Below are 19,761 nucleotides of genomic sequence, written 5' to 3' on the forward strand. Positions count from 1 at the left end.
AAAGGGCTAGAGTAAGTAGGTGAGTGATGACGATCAAAGTGTATATCATGGTAGGTAGAACTCAGCGGGTTGGAAAGTGCTGGGGTCTGATCAACCTATCTTTTCTTTAGCATTTCCACTTCCGTCGCGGGTGCTACGGTAAAGAGAGAGAGAGAGAGAGAGAGAGAGAGAGAGAGAGAGAGAGAGAGAGAGAGAGAGACGTGCGGAGGACCAGCCAGAGGAGCCCACCCTTCCTTGCCTTGGTTCCCCCCCTTGGTTGGAGATCCTCCATCCGTGAAGGTACACCAACCACAGTCACCCTTGCGTTAGCAGTGTGGTTGAGGAGCTCCGGATGCTGCGATGGCAGAAGCTGCGGAGGGTAGCCCGATAGTAGTTGAGGAGACGGGGATTCAGAGCCCAGGTGTGCCTGATCAACAGGCCTGTGACTGCCTGTATTCCTTCCCCCCCTTCTCCCTTCGGACCCCTCTCCCTTCCCACGCGCTCCCCCTCCTCTTAAGCTCCCCCTTCGTCCTCCCCCCCTCGCTACTCCTGCTATGGTCATCCTCACCACCCACCCCCCTCTCCCTTCTCTTGTCCCCCCCTCCCTCAGCCTCGGCCTTCCCCTCCATAGTAGCTTCTTTAGCCTCCCCTCCCTCCCCCCCCCTATCAAACATGCCCCGACTCCCCTGCGAGTAGGCAAGGCACGGCCACATCCCTCTGCGCTTCCTCGTCTGAGTGGCCTGTCCCCCTCCATTCTCAGAGGGAAGGGGCTTGTCCTTCCGATCAACAACTCTCATTTTTCAACTTGGGCATCCTCTTCTGAGAGACTTTTTGGGCCTTGGAATTACGTGGAGATCCCAGACTCTTACCCTCTACCACTGGAGGTGACGCTCATGATCTTGTAGCCTCGGAAAGGGGGTTCGATCAACGTAGTGAGCTCCCATACACATCAAGTTTGGAGATTCAGTTCGCCTCCACAGGGTTGGAGAAGTAGATCCCCGGTGTATTTGATGCCATGATGGGGGATCAGATCTCATGCATGATGGACGATTGGATGGGTCCACTGGGACTAGATCTTTGGCACTTCCATGGTGCTGAAGTGAACTTCTAATTGAGCTTCACTCGGGAGAAGGGAATTTGTGGTTTTTTTTTCCCCCCCCCCAAAAAAGAAACTTCTATCAAGTAAGAAAGAAACACACTAGAGCAAGCTCTGTGCGGAAATACAACATGCTAAGCATGTAATAAAAAACCACCTTGGGAGAATGAGGTAGAAAGAAACCAAGGCTGAGGCTGAAAATGCCAACCCAACCCTGAGAAGTCTCATCAAGGAAGGGAGAGTCTCTCCAATCCCTGAGAAAAGTAACTCTCTTGGAGGAGGCTGCTCGAGAGGATCCTTGCATGGTCGCCCATATGGCCATCAGAGTGTGTACTGTATCCAAGTATTGGCCAAGGTCTGAGAAGGGTGAACCTGAGACCCCTCCAAAGCCTATGTGCATCTGGCTCTCCAAATGTGCCATGCTGCAATGCTAGCTAAAACCTCCCATGGAGTGTCAACCGAGGAATGAGCAACCCTGAAGAGAGTGGCTGGAACATCGTCTAGAGAGCACAACTCCACAAGGTGTCGTCGGATGTGAAGAGCCCAAGACGAGTCATGTCTCTCAAAGAAAACCTGGGGCCGTGAAAGAGTGAGCCAAGCCACTGATCCCTAGGTCATATAGAAGCGGAGGCGAACAAAAGTGCTGAAAAGTCTTGCAATCCCCTTCCATATGATTCTCGCCTGTCTGCAATCCCAAAGGCAGTGCTGTACTGTCTCCGAAGCAGAAAGGCAACGAGGGCAAGTAGGGTCAGCCCCGAACCTGGATCTCCATTGGTTCACTGCTATCCCACCATGAATAGAAAGCCAAAAGAAGAGAGATGATTTTTCTATTCTGGTGGGATTTCCAGAGCCTCTGCCAAAAACTTTTCTGAAAGTTTGCAGAAATCTGAAAATTCTCCCAATGAGGAGCTTTGGTGGGCCTCCAACCCCTACAGCTGAGCTGGAATTTCTTGGCATTACTGACCGTGTAACGAAAGAAGGGGATGCCCTTCTCTTGGTGCCCTTCATCTATCCACTCCCATTCCCCAGGGTCCCACTGCAAAAACTTAATCGAGACACCTCCATAGAGCCACAGCCTCCATGAGCCCAGGGCAATGCGTAGCATAAGGTTTGCCGGTAGGGGTTATCAGATTTGCCGCCTAAGGCAAGGATTGATCCAACACACTACTAGCCACTCCAGAAGTGTGCGGAGACATTGGAGTGGACGCTTCCTTCATGTTAGAGTGGACACATAAGATTGGTAGAGAGCCGGTATGCTCGTACAGATACGAACTATTTTCCCTTCTACCTCCCCTCAAAGCCACAAAAGGCAGTTTTTCTTGAATAGGCACCCACCCACAGGCGAGCCTTGTTTCTTGCTTCCTTGTCCTCATGAGTTGGACCATAGTGAGTTGGACGTGCACGGATTCCATGATCGTGCACGTTTTTAGCCACAGTACTTGATTCCTTCGGCAGGAGTTGGAAAGGGCAGTTGTTAGGGCGAGCAATGGATTTCCTTTTGATACAGCAGCACATGTTCTTAGCATTAGACACTAGACGGCAACACCACCTTCTTCGTGCGAGAGGCCCGGAGGTGTGGTCTCTTGCCTTATGACGGAGCGGAGAGTTTTGCATCTCGATCTCCCAAGCCGTGGCCCAGAGGTCTACGATCAGGGCGGGCAGTTTGGATGGGAGTGAGGTTGGGAGAGTCCAAGATTGGGATCCTGAATGTGTATCCCCCAGCGTGCAAATAGCACCTTTTTGCCTTTTGGAGGAGGCTGAGAGAGTGTTTGTCAGATGTTGACCCTGGATTGTTGGAGGAGACTTCAACAACCTGGAGTTTGGGGAGGACAAGCAGGGTGGTGCCTCCTTTTTTGAGATGAATGCAAGCAGCAGAGGGGAGCATGTGGGAGCAACTCATCTTCACGATTAGTGGCAGAGACATGTGGCGAGAGTTAAGGTTCATCAGGATACATGGCAGCCTCCTCTTCTCATTCGGCCAAAGGAGACACGATGGACTGCTTGAGAGGCCTGATCACTTATACGTTGGGGACTGGCCCCTGGACACTCCACAGAGGCAGCTCTACAAGGATTCTAGCAGGCACCATGATGTTAGACCACTCTCCAACAATACTCTACCTAGAGCAGCCCCGTCGAGGTGTTCCCCAAAAGGGGGTCCACATTCCAGAGGACCTCTAGCAGCATGAGGAGGTTTAACACATTATGGTAGAGATTTGGCAGCAGCCAGAGTGAGCACCCTACGAGGTCTGGGCTTCAAGGGTGGCAGATGCGTTTCAGAGGAGCAGTGAGGAGTTGCAGTCTCACGCCCTTAGACGGACGAGCGCTCTTTAGGAGCGCTAGCGTGCACTTCTGAGAGCTCACCTCGATAGAGAGGTTCAGGGAGTAGGGCCCTGGATCCCAGTGGCTTAGTAACAAATATGAGAGCGCGCGCCTTGAGCTCCAAGGCACGGAGGTTTGGTCGGTTGAGTTCTTCTACCACTCCACCCGAGCCCGTTGGGTACAGTAGGGGGAGATGATGACAAAGCTGTTCTTTCAGAGCACCGGGCCTCGATCGGTAGGTGCACAGCTACAATGTTTACGGGATCCGCATGGCATCGACCATAGTTTTCTACAGCCAGCTCTTTCAGGTGGAGACAGTGACTCTAGTTTGCCTTGTGGCTTGTGAGCTAGTTTGAGACCACGTCTCGACGGTAGTCTCATGGGAGTTGTGCATGAGTCTGGAGGAGCCTTTTACAGATGAGGAGCTCTGGGAAGCCCTCAAGGCCCTCTCGATCCAGAAGTGTCCTGGTGAAGATGGCTTGACTGGGGCCTTCGTCCGAAATTTTTGGGAGATCATTTCCACCCGTTTTCGCTTAGCCTACCAGGAGATCTTTGACACGAGCTCCCTTCCTCAATCCCTGAGCAGGGGGTGGATTTGTTTGATCTTGAAAGGGGGAGATAGGTGAAACATTCGATAGTGGAGACCGATCACCCTGCTCGACACCTTATACAAGATCCGTGCTAAGGTCTTGAGTTCGCGGCTGCGGCCTCATCTCACCGACATCATCCATGACACGCATATCGGTTTTGTTCAAGAGCGTAGCATCTTGGACAACATTTTCACTTTCTCGGAGTTAGTGGATTGGGCTAGGGGGGGGTCACAGCTTTTTTCCAACCTTATCTTGGATTTTGAGAACATGGTGAAATGGTCTTTTCTGGAGGGTTCTATGTAGAGGTTGGGACAGATGGATTAGAGGAGTCTCTGTGCTTTATGCGGGGAGCTTTAGTCAGATGCTTGTCGGTGGACACTCGGGCGAGGCCTTTTCTCTACTTGAGATCGCAGGTGGCGGTCCTCATAGGGTTGAGGCTCCCAATCAGACAGGAGGAGGAGTTGCTAGACTGTGAGTTTGCAGATGACACAGCCTTGTACCTAGAGGGCATCACAGTGAGCTTGGCGAGCCCTGGCTATCTACTGTGAGGCCTTGGGTGCACAGATCAACTGAACAAAATCCATCGGTTTCTTCACAGGCTTTGAGGTACATAGGAGATCCGAGAGTGGGGAGTGCCTTTGGCTTCTGCTAGATACAGCGGGGCTAGATAGCGAGATACATCAGATGCCAGGTGGGTATTGATATCACAGCAGAGCAACAGATCAACCCCGGTCCTCAAGACTGTACGGCGCAAGCTCTCTACTAGAGCTTGTCCAGACTCTCCCTAGTGGGCTGTGCCTTAGTGGCAAACGAGGTCCTTCTTGCCACGGCTTGGTACATTGCCTCTTGCCGGCGTTTTCACAGAGGGTGCATTGGACAGTTCCGATGTTTGGTTATGAATTTTCTTTGGGCAGGATCGGACGGCATGAGGAATACCAGAGCTCGGGTCGCTTCACAGACGGTGATCATGCCGCAGGCATTGTGAGGCTTGGGTATCATTGATCTGGAGATACAGAGTAGAGCCCTCTTGGGCAAGTTAGTTGTCCGCAGCCTCACGCTTGGGAGCCTTGCAAGCTTCTCTTGTAGCGAGGGCTTCTCAGAAACACTCCACGCACTAGGGGAAGTGGCAGCATTCACACAGATGGATCTTTTCAGAGGCCCTCCTTACAAGGAAGGGTTCCCCCATGATAAGGAGCCTCCATAGGGTCTAGTAGAGATTAGTAGGGGCCTGCTTCGTGCTCAACCCTGTTGCAGTGAGGAGTTCGAGCATCAGTCCCTCATTTGGCACTCGGAGATGAGGGATCAGGATGGACATATGCCCAGGCAGCCACTCACATTGCATGGGCACAGTGGGACAGTGGCCTGACCTGCTCCTTTGGCAGATGGAGCAAATTACCCATGGAGGCAGAGGCGACGTTTAAGCGAGGGACAAGGCAATGGATGAGGGAGATTTACCTAGCCCTCACTGAGCCTTGGTGGGAGGGACTCCGCATGTGGATGGACAGCAGATGGTTGGGTCAGTTCTCTTGGATTGGCGTACCCTTGAGGATGCTGATTCAGCAAGGCAGCACTCAGCCTAGCTTCTTACGTGTAGGGCGGCGTGGAGGCCAACTTCAGGCACTCATTGAGAGAGACTCAAAGATGGACTGGAGTCTGGATGGGATTCATTGACATATGATCAGAGTTGTGGGTCGACTGGGAAAGAAGTGGCACTTCGATCCTCCCAGCATCCTAGAGCACGATCCCCGCAGATGTCGTCTTTGGCTTTGGGAAGGTGAGCCCCTGAGGGAGGTCCAGTGGGATCCGCGAGAGTGGTTTTGGCCTTCTAGGATTAGCGTCACCGAGCAGGTGGACGAGGTGCCCTTCTTTTCCTATACCACTTGGATTGGCAGGAGGCTTCAGATGGACTCTTTGACTTGGACTCCTTCGAGGGAGAGGCATTGGGTGGCGGAGACGGTACCCCAGGAGGTACGCTCCAGGTTTTGGACACGTCTATGGTCCAGTTTGTAGCTGAGGAAGATCTCCTACTTCTTTTGGTTGACCGCCTACAGAGGCTGGCCGGTGGAGGGGCAATGTCACTGCTATTTTGTTGCATTTCGTGAGACGATCCCTAACTGCCTATGGAGCTGTCATAGCGCAATGAGGATATGGATGGGAGCCCTTAGGATTATGACCCAAATGCATAGCCTGCAGAGGGACTAGACCTTGGGGTTGGTGGCCTTGTTCACTGAGGGAGGTCACGTGTTCCAGATTTATGAGGCCTCTCTAGTTTACTGGATATAGGGTCATAGCATTCAGCGGATAGAGCTCCATGAGGTGGTCCCTCCTGATATCCCGTATCCTCATTCCCCTCCAGAGGATGGCGGGAGGTAGTAGCCAGTATCACGGCGTGGAACATTTGGGTTGCTCGTTGTAGTCTGGCGATGGGTGAGCATCCGGTTCTACCCTCGACTACCTTGGTCGCCATCTGTGAAGATATCATCTACCCTATGCTCCACCTCGGAGCGTGGGACCCCGAGCTCTAGGGCGATTGTCACGAGGCGCACACGTTTCTGCAAGGCTTGGCCTGCAGGACTTTTCTACAATTTCACTCTAAGGGATTCGCTGGTTGTATAGTCCCCCCACCTGGCTGTTAGCCGCTGTACTAGAGATTCCCTAGGCAGTGAGTTGGGTTTCTTTGGAACAGGCTGGGTTTTCTTCTTTTAGCCTTTATCCCGGTTTTTTTCCATGATCAGCACGTTTGGGCCCAGTGTTTTCTATGAGGTTTTTCAAGCATTAATAGAAGGTTCCTTTTTTTGGAAAAAAATTAACTAGGAGGCTTTATGCACTCCTTGGAGGTGCCTTGTGCCCTTCTTGAGTGGATGTATCTGGTGGTTTTTTGTTGTTGAGTAGACCTATTGGTCTTTTGTGGACATTAATAGACTTTTGGCCTGCCATGGGTAGGCCTTAGTGAAGGTTGTGGTTTTGAGATGCGAAAAATAAAATTATTGTTATTATTTATGCTCTGTTATTATGTGTTAATTTGTGGTTGGTGTAATTGTGATAATTCTTTCTATCTTAAATGGTGCGTTGCCCTATCAGCTAGATTTAGATTTAGATGCTCGTTGGGGAGAGACTAAAATGAAAATGTTTAGACTTCACAAGCAGTTGTAGCTTGAATGAAATATTTTGGACTACCTTTTGATTAGCCTTCTCCTTTAGTGCTAGCCTTCATCATGGCTGAGTCTGCCCTTCACCTCCGGAGTGCCGACAGAAACTCAGTACGAAGACTTTGTATAAATGGATGCTCAAGTATGTGTGGGTGTGTGGATTTGTATATGTGAGAGCATATTTTTATACTATGGTCTACACCCACTGTTGGGCGCTGATGACGTCAGTGGGGATGTCATAGTAGCTAGTCCTTGCTATGCATGATGGAGTTTATGGTTTTCAACCTTGTGAGCGACTATCATGAGATTGAAACTGCACTATGTTGTCTTTTTAAAGGATGAGTTTGGGAATGTTCCCGGATTCATCTAGGTATATGTGGTTGGTGTAATTGTTGGGTGTATTCATTAGCTTGGGCCATGCCATGGGTATAAGTGTCTAGTGAAATGTGGTATAGGTCCATATGTTTCAGTGCGTTAAACTCTTATTGGCTCCTTGTGACTTCGCGGTGATTGTTTATGACCTGGGCCCTTCAATTTGCTATGGAGTGCTCAGTGGACTTTGGGGACCTTTCTATCTGCAATGGTTCAGATGCTTGAACGGCTGTGTCTCTTCACCACTCATACACCATTGCCCTCCTTTCACCTCAAGCCCTCAGCCTTCCGTTCTGCCCCCCTTCCCTCAGTTTTGGTCGCCTCGCTGTGGCCGTTCCAATGGTTGTGGTAGCTGTTCAAATGTGGCATGCCCTTGTTGACAGTTGCTTCCAGTTCTCTTGCATGTCGCGCTTCCTCCTGGCAGCATTCAGCTGGCAATACTTCCCTTTGGAGGTGTTCTAGCAGTTTGTGTCAGCCGTTTGGACTTGTTCTTGGTCGTGGACTACTCTTGCTTGCCAACCCCACAATTGGGGTTGCATTGGGAGCTCGCCTGCTTGGCTGTGAATAGTTGTGGAGCTGGCCTGCTTGGCTGCGACTAGTTGTGGAGCTGGCCAGGCTTGTGGTTTCTTGTGTGGAGTTGGTCGAGCAGGGTGGAAGGTCTGTTTTGGCTCCTTTGCAGCTATTCGGTTAAGGTTGCAGCTATTCCGTATTGTGAAGCTTGCAACCGCCTTTGTCATTGGCAGAGCTCCTTGGTTGAAGGTCAATATCAAAGTGATAGAGAAGATATCGTCCTCGGAGTAGAAGAATGAAAAGACCCTCGACCTGCTTGGCAAAGCTTTAGGACCTCATTATTTTCATATGTTAAGGTATCAAAGACAAAGGAGAGAACTGGAATATTCTCAAGGCCTTATTTGGAGCAAAGTTAAGTGTTCAAAGATTGTTGTCAAAGCAAGAACCATTTGGTTTACACATGGCTGAAGGGGCAGGTTCGGGCACACATCTCAATTGAATGCAAGCTGTTCTGAAGCAATTGCATGCACTTGGTTCTAGAGTGGAGGAGGAAGACACAAAAGCAATCGTTCTTTCGAGAGTCAAGGATGAAGACTGGTCACAATACTGTGGGTATGTTCAAAAAGCATGGATTTTAATGACATCGTTACAATGCTTCTGAGTGTAGAACGTCGGTCTGAGCAATAATTCCTGGAGGAGAACTAGCATATGCAGTAAAGCATGAAGAGAAGGCAAAGAACAGTAATAGCAAGATCAAACTTGTTTGTGAGTACTGCGGGAAAGAAGTTCACCTAGCAAATTATTGCCACAAGAAGACCATGCGCAGTGCAAAGAAACCAGGGCAAGAAGCACCCACAGCTGAAGATTTTACAAGCTTGGTGGTTGCTGATGAATCTTTGGATGACAGGGATTACACTTCTTAAAAATTTCAAGTGATTTTCAGTTTTTTATGTCGGCCTTGCCCTGTGTGGGTGGTCGAATTTTTTTGTCAGCCTTTCTTGTATGGGTGGTCAAATTTTCTTGCTGGCCCTGCCCTGTGTAGGTGGTCACATTTCATATTTAGAGCTCAGCCCTGTGTGGGTAGCTCAAGATATTTCACTTTATATCTGGCCCTTTGTGGGGAATTTTGTGTTACTAGTTTTGATGATAGATCTTTGCTTTGTGTGGGTAGCTCAGCAGCAGCATGTTTTGTTCCCCTACTCAGCTTAAGGTGGGAATTGTTAGAAATGTAACCCTCATATGGGGAACCTAAGCATAGTTGGATGTCGAAATGGAAACGGCATAAACGCCGAAAACGGAGTTTCCAAGCTGAGCCGAAACGGCAAAACGATAAACGGCAATATGGTACAACTTATGTGTAATAATAAATTAATGAGGAGAGGGGGAAGGGAGAGTATGAGGAGTAGGAGGAGGAGGAATCAAGGAGGAGATGGAGAGGAGGAAGAGGAGGAGGAGGAGGAGGAGGAGGAGGAGGAGGAAGAGTATGAGGAGGGGGGGGGGGGGAGAGTATGGGGACTCGGGAGGATGAGAGAGAGTATGCAGAGAAAGAGGAGGGACAACAAGAGAATGAGGAGGAGCAGGAGGATGGAGAGGCTGGGGTAGGAGAGTGTAGAGGCTAGTGTAGACGAGTGGAGAGGACAGGAGAGTGGGGAGGCTAGAGTAGGAGGATGGAGAGGGTATGGGAGTGGAGAGGCTAGAGTAGGAGAATGGAGAGGGTAGAGGAGGAGAGGCTGGAGGGTGTTTTAGAAAAGCGCAATTAAAAAAAAGAATTTTAAATTAAGAAAAACAAGGCAACTAGAAACGCTGTTTGGTTGTTTTGGAAATGGCTGGTGTTTACGTTTCCGTTTCAGCCGCAAGAAACAGAGTTTCGTGCAACTATGAATCAAAGGTAGGTTAAGAGGTTGCCATGCATGTGCAACGTGGCGATGAGAAGCGCATGCAAGGTCTTGGCAGAGACATATGATTGTGGAGGGGTTGAGCTGCGAGACAATCTTCTCAGCCATGTTTGGGGGTTTACAAGTTAGTGTCTTCAATGAGAGTCGTGCTGTAGGCGTGACTGTGTTAGTCATGTTGTTAGAAAGTTGGCTGCTGCGACAGTGTTAGTAGATGCTCAAGTGTCTAGCAGCTAGGCTGAGCCATGTTGTAAGCATATGTCTACAGTTTTGTATGCAAGCAACAAGACGTGTAAGAATGAACTCAATTTTGGTTGAAAGATATAGTGAGTTTTGCTATTCAACTGGCCAAATCTGTTCACTGTGCACGCTTACTGTTCTTATTTGAGAGAGGGACTGACATAGGCTGTGTGTGAAATTTTGGTTCCAAATTTCCACCATATGCTGTACTTGGAGTGAGTATGGTGCCTGTTCTTTTTTTTTTTTTTTTGCATACTTGTCGCTGAAAATTTCGTAAGGAAGTCCATAGTGCTTGGACACACGATCATTGACATGCAGGCATTTTGAGATGCTGACTATTATGTCTTGTTCAAATGGAAATGGGATTGTTTGGTGATTGTGTTGAACACCACATACGTACTTGCCTGTATAGGGCTGTCCTTTGATGAAATCCACGACAATATGAGCTCACTTACTTTTGGTATGCATTAAGTGCAATAGTCCAGAAATATTCCTGCTAGTTTGATACAATATGAAGCACCTAGTTGCCCTAAAAGGACTCAATTGCTGCAAGGCTACATAGTATTTCATATCTGATCTTGCCTGTTTGATAAAATTTGAAGCATCTAATTTCCCTGAAAACTCAATTGCTTCAGGACCCTTTTTGTTTTGTTTTGATATAATTCTGTCATTGAAGATTATTGAGTTTTTAAAGGTTAACAGCAGAATAGGAGCTAATGTTATGGTCTGTGCTGTACTGGTTTTGTTGCAGATAGAAGAAATTGTCAACATGGTTTTAGGAAGAAGGAACTGGATGGTATGAATGAGGTATGTGTCATTTTCTGCTTCTTTTGTTTTCTTGCCTATTATTTTTGACATAGGGAAGGTAAACTCACCTATATGTCATCTTCATGCAGATCAATAGCCTCGACTGGTGTAGTGACCTAATAAGTGATACACAGCATGGAGTCTTGGAAAATAGTGGAAAGCTGGTGCTTTTGGTGGATATTTTGACTATGAGTTCAGCAAGAGGGGAAAAGGCTTTAGTGTTTAGTCAAAGCATACCAACTTTGAATCTTATCGAGACCTTTCTAGCAAAGATGCCACGCCCGAAAGGGAAGAATGGAAACTGGAGACGAGATAAGGAGTGGTATAGGTATACACAGACTTTCTCTGCTTGTGAGCTTATTGACACTATGTGATCTCTTTGAGCTGGATTTACTTTTTCGGCTTGTGTGACTCTGATTAACGAAGTGGTATGTGACATTAAAAGCTGATCTATTACTGCAAACCAAAAGAGTAGACTAAGGATTTAGCATAGTGAGATCTGTACAGAAAATTGGTTCTGTACAATTCTGAAAATAAACAATAGATGCTGGTAATTAAGATGGATATAGCTTTCTACACGCATATGATGAGCTCAGGCCTTGAGGCTGATTAGTCAAATGACAAATTTTTGTGGAAATGAATTGCAGGATTAGAAAACAGAATCCAAAACTAGACGGGGCCACAAATGGTGTAAAATCCTTGCAAATACTTGATCAATTTCAACTTAGACCTTTGTAAATTGGACAATAAATTTCAACACTAACAATCATATAGACAAACACGAAATTCCCTAGAATGAAGTACACTGGATATAGAGGACAAGAGAGACTCCCTCCCACCAATCAAGAATGATGGGAAATATAAAGTATCCCGAGGCTAATCATGTTCGCTTGGCAATTCCAGGACAACATGACTAGGCTATGATCTATATTGCAAATTTCCAATTTAGTTCTGAAGATGGAGGAATTATTAGTCTTTTCACTCACATGCACAAGGGCCAGGCGCATCCTTGTTTGGCACTTGAGGAAGCATGGCATCTGGAGGCATTTCATGTAGAACCAAAGGGCACTGCAAAGCCATATGCCCAAATTTTGTGCACTCAAAGAAAGTGCCAGCAAAAAGACCTCGTTTCAGCCTAATAAGAGGCACTTCACATAGCCACATTATTAACTGTAAGAGAGTAAGATTCTTTCTTTTTTTCAAGAAAATTACTTCATTAAGTATGATTGAAAACCGCGAGAGCAAGCTCAAATGCGGGAATACATCATGCTATGCATGAGGGGAAAACAGCTCAAAAGGAGCTGATAAAAATCCAAGGCGGAGGCTGAAAGTGCCACCTCAACCCTGAGGAAGACTCAGAGAAGAAAGGAGATCCTCTCCAAACTCTAAAAAAAGTAACTCTCTTGGCAGTGGCTGCTCTAGAGGATCCTTGCATGCTTGCCCAGATGGTCATCAGAGTGTGTACTGTGTCGGTCCAAATACTGGCCATAGTCTGAGAGGGGTGAACCTGGGTACCCTCCATCGCCTCTGTACACCTGGTTCTCCAAATATGCCAAGCTGCAATGCTAGCCAGATCTCCCATGATGTGTCTACTGAGGCGTGAGCAGCTCTGAAAGGAGTGAAGGGAACATCTTGGAGGGAACAAGACTTCATTGAGTGTCGCCATACAATGAAAGCTGGATCTGGATCATGCCCCTTGAAGAACACTTGGGGGCTAGTAAGAGATAACCATGCTACTGACTCCCAAGTCCTATAGAAAGGTCATGTATGAAAGATGCTGAAAATCCTAGCAACACCTTTCCAGATCGTCCTTGCTTTTCTGCACTCCCAAAGACAATGCTATACTGACTCAACTGCTAAGTGGCAAGTAGGACAAGTAGGGTCAGCCCCGAACCTAGATCTCCACAGTTTCACTGCAATCCCTCCATGAATAGAAAGCTCAAGCTGATATTATAGGGCTTAGACTTCCATTGAGGCAGGAAGATGAACTCTTAGACAGTGAGTTGGAAGATTGTACGGCTGTTTTTTGGATGCCACTCCATAGACACTGACATCATTCAGGACGGCGTTGGATTTTTTTGGCATTGCGGCAGGTGCAAGGAAAAAAAGCAAGGCTCGAAGAACGAGCTCAAAGGTTAAACCTTTGCTGAGCGCAGCGAAGCGAAGGACTGGCGGGTTGGATATTAATTGGAACAAATCCAATTGCTTTTGGATGAGTGATGAAACTCATCTTTTGGAGTTCTGTCAGACTTGACCTTGCATCTAGAATTGTGGTTGTGAACCTGCTTGCATAAATCCACCAGATCTACCTCTGGCATCCTCATAGTTCAGGGCTACTGCTATAGATTCATCTAGTGTAGTCACATATTTAGCTCGAACTTCCATTTTAATTTTGTCGTTCAGTCCATAGATATAGTCTTTTAACTGAACCGACATAGGGAGAGGGTCTGTTATTTTCATTACACATTCCCTGAATTTGTCAGTGTGCTCTGCCACTGGCAGACTCCTTTGACGAAGATTTCTATAAGCATCCCAAGCTCGGGATTCTTCATCAGGTGGAAGAAAGTGTTTCTTGAATTCAGCTTTAAACCCTTCCCAGGTGGTTGGAGCAACTTGATCCTTCTGTTGCTTTATCCACCATCTGTCCGCTGCCTCAATAAATAGGTGGGTGGCCTCGCGGATTTTCTTTAGATCGGATCTAATTTCACAAATGGCGAAGGCTTCTTCCCACTTGTGTAACTAAACCTCGATCACATCATAGCTGCGCTAGGTCATCCGACCAGCGTACTTCTCCGGTCTATAATTAGCGATATTGGGCACTTTGACCCTTGCGCGCTCTAATGAATGTATACTGGGCTTTGGCTCTGCTGGAGCTTTGCCCTTATCAATTCTAGACGGTCTAGCCGACAAGGCTTGCACCATCTCCCTGATCTCATTTTGACCAGCATTCACTTGAAGCTGCTGGTTCATAATCTGTTGTAAAGCATCTTCTAATATCGAAATCCTACCAATCAGAGTAGGTGTTGCATGATGTGACATCTGTTGTGTAGACTGCACTCTAGACTCACTAGGATTCACCCTAGAATTCTGCCCTTCTGCCTCCATAGTTCCACAATGGAAGATGGGGTTTTTTTTTTTTTTTTTCAGTCTTTTCTAAAACCCAAATAACCAATATATACACCCTTCACTTCTGTTCTGCTTTCCTGGTTTTTTTTTTTCTTTTCTACGGTACAGAAATAGCATGACCATATGAAAACAAAAAAAAACTGCATGGAAAGAAAGGGCTCCTTGGTTGTTTCGCAACGATCCCGGCTGCTCAGCGTCAATCGTTCACAACATACTCCATTTATGCTAACAGGCTTGTTGACTAATGTTATGCTCCAGCTATTCGTAGGTGCGACCCAACTTGGCTCTTAGATGCAGCGAGGCTCCAACAACGAACTCACGGTTTGCGAGTCTACCTACAACCACCCTGCGCTAATCCTCGTCCAAATGCGATCCAATCTCAATTTAGAAAACCCGTCTGGTTTTCTTTCCCATCGACTGCCGAACCGCTACGTTGTCCCAAATTCAGCCGTCCATTAATTTAAATGCTTCATAAGCCACGGTAGCCCACCTGCGCTACGTCCCCTGCGCTCAAGATCCGCTTGGGAAAACATCGTCAACCTTGACGACCTCCATCGCAATAGTCCAGCGCCCACGATTCATAGACCAATCGCATTTCAGCGCGTTACAGGACCTCCACTAGCCTTTCACGTTGACCATCCGGAACGCCATCGATGCTTTCCTCTTCGTCAACGCCTCACGGGCTTCCATCGATCTGTTTGTATAGACCCGCGTCGATCTGCTTGACGCTCACGTCGCTACCCTTACCTTGAGCTCTGATACCAACTGTTAAACAACTTTATCTCTCTAGCCTGATTTTCTGTTTCTACCTTAGCTCAGCTCACGGGCGATGGCATTATTGTTGTTCCACCCAGCCAAACTCTCATGGATCGCAGATCGTCAGATTACATTCTATATTTCTTTCATGCTTATCCATGAGACCCTCATTTCCCTAGATAGTTCTCCTTGCCAAATGTCATCATTTTAGCCTCTCCACTTGGTGCACCTTTTTACCCCTCTCTCGGGGCACATTAAAAACCACTTGCCCCTTGGCATTATTGCACATTTAGGTGCACCTAGGCCTTAGCACTCAGAACTACCTAGTCAATGCCATTCCACCCTCACCTAGGACCTTGGCAGTTACTTCTCTTGACCATTTCAATTACGCACATTAACTATTATAAAAGTTGGTCATCCAAGGGAAAATGCCCACCGATCTATCCGAGGTCATGCTATCTCGGCTAGAGCATAACACTTTCAGCCCGCAAATAATTACCCATCAGAGACTGTCGACCATGCCATTCCAAGTGAGACAGAATATGCTTCCAGTCAAGAAGCAAGTTGTAGATCATAGGGCAGCCATGCAAAGTGCCATCAATGCATCCAAACAAGAAATCCCACTGAGTGGATATGTGTGACCAGAGATTGAATCATGAGAGCTTAGGGCTGATCACCTTTTAGAAATTGCAGCAACATTTTTCCTCTGTGAGCAAGGATGTGCACCTGGATATTAGTGATATTCAAACCTCCATGCATTTTAGGGAAACAAATTCGATGCACCGAAAGCAGTCTGAGACTTTTTTTGCCATGTTTGGAATGCCAAAAGATCTCCATAATGACATACATAAAGGAATCAAGATCTGCCTTGGTGAACATGATCAAAGGCAAATAGAATTGAATGTATGCCACCAATATGGACTGCACTATTCGGAGGTGAACATGTAAAGGCCAGGTTGCGAGTTTCCAATATTCAAGCTTGTTCCGAAGCTTGATTAGAACCCAATCAATTTGCTATCGACGAGTAAGTCCCCAGTCCAAAGGATAACCAAGGTGTCGAACTAACCGAGTGGGTGGCCATAAGAGACTGTGCCAGTCTTTAACATGCAATGGGAGCAGCTTAGACTTTTGAAAGTTAACATGAAGGCCAACTGCTAAACCATAAACTGAAAAGGCTTGCATCAAAGCAGAAAGATTAGGTGGAGTATTCCTTGGAGTAAAAAAAGAATCATCAGCATAGGCGTGAGCAACCATGCTGCGATTTTCATCCAGTTCCAAACCATGGAGAGAATCTGTAGCCACTAGATGATCAATGTATTGCAGCATAGGATGAGTAGCAATAGCATACAATAATGCACTAAGGGGGCAGCCCTGACGAACTGAACTACGAAGAGTCCATTCTTCAGACATGTCTCTAGAAAGAATACAAGCAGCATTGGTATCCTGTAGAGCCAATAAATAACCTATGGCATTGTTATTCCAAAGCCCAAGGATCGCATTGTTTGTGAGATGAACTCCCATTGAACTTTGTCAAAAGCTTTGGCAATGTCAATCTATAAGAGCAAAATATCCTGTTGCGTGTACTTGGCATATTCAATCCCAACATAAGCATTGGCAATATTGTCCAATATTTGCCTGCAAGGAACAAAACCATATTGAGAAGGATGCAGCCCATCATGCAGATAGCCGTTGATACGGTCAACAAGGATTTTAGCTATGATCTTGTAAATGACTTGCATGAGCGTGATTGGTCTCCAATTAGTGATAAAATCAGACATCTGCTTCTTAGAAAGGAGCTTTACTAGTCCCTTTTTCCATGACAGGGGCATTTGCTGATTTTCCCAAGTTGAATTAGCCATTTGCAGCAGAGGGGATTTGAGGCGATCCCAGAAAGCAAGAAAGAATTCAACAGTGAGGCCATTCCATCCTGGAGATTTCCATCTACCACAGGATTTAACTGCATCCGACAATTCCCTTTCAATGAAGGGAACTTCCAGCTCCAAAGCGTGAGCTTGAGAAAGGAGGGATGGACATGCTGTAAAAGAAGCTGACATGCATACAAAATCTCAAGAGAAGGAAAGTCCACATGCCCAAAATGGGAGGAGAAGTGCTGCACACAAAAAGCAACAAGCTCAAAGCGAGATGAAGACCAAGAACCATGAGGCATCCGGACCCGACAAATATTTGCAACCTGTCGTTTGTAATGCAAACTTTTGAAAAATTGGTTCGAAGAGCAGCCTTTATCCAAAAAAGCCCTTTGTCAAGATTGGGTTTCCCATTTAGCAAGCTTTCTTTGATCATTTGATTGGAGACAAAATTTGGCTTGACATAAGTGCATGCTTTCATCAGAAGACAAAGGCCGAAGGTGACTAAGTTTAGTCAGACTTTGACAATTGAGTTTAGCATGCATAACGGTCTCCCGTGTGGCTCGCATAAATGATTTACCATAATCCTGAATCATAGCTTGCATTCGAGCAACAAAAGCCTACCATGCATAATCCAGATAAAAAAGCATCTGAGAAGAGAGAGGCTGAATGGCATCAGAAACCATAGCTTTAAAATCAGCATGTTCCAGATAATTGTTATTCACCACAACAAAAGCCTTCTGCGAGGCAATCTGTCATCAGGAAAGTCATGCATGGAGAGCCTCAACCAAAGAGGTGCATGATCAGAATACGTGAAGGCATGATCAACCCAAAGTTGACAAGTAAAGGCATCACAATGCTGCGGATCAACCTGATACCATTTGTCTAGGCGTGACTAATAGGAAGATTGAGCATTGTGTTGAAAGGTATAGCCTGGAAGTGTGGGCTGTAATTCCTTCTAGAGATCCACCAAACGCAGCTGAACCAAAACGTCAGACCATGCCTGCTGTTCAAAAGCCAACATATGAGTGTGGCCCAAAGTATTATCTCCTGGTTGCGGAGCATTGTTGAAATCACCACAGATGAATGCATAGTGTCTCCACGGATAATTATGCATGGCATCCCATATCGACGCTCGATCATTGGAAGATTGAGGAGCATAAACCGATGCAAATTGAAATATTTCTCCTTGAACCAGGCATTACATAATAATCCATCTACCATGGCGATCATTGAGAGCCACAACGGGCTGAAAATCATGCCTCACCAAGAAAGCCACTCCAAAGAAAGAGTGCTCTGCAGGATAGAAAATATCATAACCAGCAAAATGTCCTGTGTGACGAGCATACATGTGCTGATTATGTTCCTGCAAAGCCACTATTTATGGCTGCAATTGTTTGATATACATCCACACAAGCTTCCACTTTCTACGATCACACAAACCCTGTACATTGAGTGCAACGGATTTGATGTGGTCAAGCATATTGATAGATATGGTACAGTTATTTACATCAAAAAACAAACTTACTATGTCTTCATCTCCACCTCAATGTCTGGACCTCTGCCTTGAGAAGCAGAATCAGCCTCAGGGGAAGAAAACAGAGCAACAACATCCTCTTCTGGGAAGAGGGTATGATTTGCAGTGATTGCAGCCCAAGTCAAGCCAATGCCAGAGTTTTCAGCTGGTGTCTTGGCCTGTGAAGATGCACCATTCCAAGTCTTGGATGGTAGAGGTCTCCTAGGAGAGAGAACTTTGCGAGGAGTTTGCCATCCTTCTTTCAAAATTTTTCCCTTTACTTGAGATGGAGAGGCCGAAGACATAGGAAGCACACGCTTTTTTTTTTGGGTGAAATCATTGATTGATTATATTATATGAGTAGTAACCTCAAAGAAAGGTTCTACAATTACATCAACTGAAAATTTCAGTATATGCCAAAAAGACCTCATGATCTATGCAGCGGGTCTGCAAGCAATTAAAGAAAGATTGCTGCACAGAACGCCTAAAAAAGCCAAACAGAGAGAAAGTAGGATCACCAAAGACTTTACAATTCCTATATGTCCATAAAGTCCATAGTGCCCAGTAGCGAACCCAAACGAAGAAAAGATGAAACTTCGGTCTGGATGGATGAAACCCAAATAGCCAGAATAACTTTCCAAATGGAACAGATGGGAATCTCGCTCGCAGGTGCTGTCGAAGCAGATCAAAAAACTCGCGAGAGCACGGACAATGCCAAAACAAGTGAGGCACAGTCTCCGAAGAAGCAGAACATCTATGGCAAAGTGCAGGAGCAATGTGTCGATGAGCTAAGAGCTGTCCAGATGGAAACACTCCCAAAAGAACTTGCCAAAAGAAAACCTGTTGCCGAAGCGGTACTTTATAGGCCCAAAGTTGCTGTAATCTTTCCTCCACCAATTGGCTGGGCGATGCATTCGCCAAACGGAATCACCTCTCTCTAGTCCATCCTTGTGGCATATATTCAATTTTACTTGCCATTGATCATGTTCACTAAGGCAGATCTTACATCTTTCATGTCTGTCTTTATGGAACTCGCCTGGCGATCCAAACATGGCAGAAAAAGGCTCAGGCTGCTTTCGATGCATCACATTTGTTCTCCCAAGATGCATGGTGGATTGAACATCATGGATATTCATGCGCATATTCTTGCCCACAGGGAGAAAATGTTGCTGCAATTTCTGCAAGGTGATGAGGCTTGGGCTCTTATGATTAGGACTCTGGTCACTCATATCAATATTTCTGCGTTTGGTCATTGGCAACTCGATCACTGGGATTTCTTTTTTGGCTGCACTGATGGCACTTTGCCTAGATGCCCTTTTGTCTCCTGCTTGCTTCTTGATTACTTCTATGCTTTCGCCCTTTGTTCTGATTCCTCCTTTGGAACTCCAGGACCGACTGGAAGATTGGACTTTGACTTCTCGAGAATCCTTTGAGGCTGTCTCAGATTACTGTATCTGCATTGTATAAAATCCTTTTGCCTCAACCTTGGGTTTCACACTATTCGAAGACAAACGTGCAAAGGCCAGGTTACCAGTTTCCAATAC

The 19,761-nt window shown here is 46.6% G+C and overlaps 1 protein-coding gene across 1 annotated transcript in view; it reads left to right on the forward strand.

The window, feature by feature from the left end:
* ATRX (P-loop containing nucleoside triphosphate hydrolases superfamily protein) overlaps window positions 1-19,761 on the forward strand; it is a 173,858-nt gene that overhangs the window by 124,239 nt on the left and 29,858 nt on the right. The window contains exons 21-22 of the mRNA XM_087373082.1: window positions 10,899-10,954; window positions 11,044-11,282. Coding sequence (XP_087229208.1) covers window positions 10,899-10,954; window positions 11,044-11,282 — 295 coding nt within the window. The remainder of the gene's footprint in view (window positions 1-10,898; window positions 10,955-11,043; window positions 11,283-19,761) is intronic.

This window comes from Dipteris shenzhenensis, chromosome 3 (assembly GCF_047967505.1).
Source record: "Dipteris shenzhenensis isolate YYH24624 ecotype China chromosome 3, Dip_SZ_1.0, whole genome shotgun sequence".
Lineage (NCBI taxonomy): Eukaryota > Viridiplantae > Streptophyta > Polypodiopsida > Gleicheniales > Dipteridaceae > Dipteris > Dipteris shenzhenensis.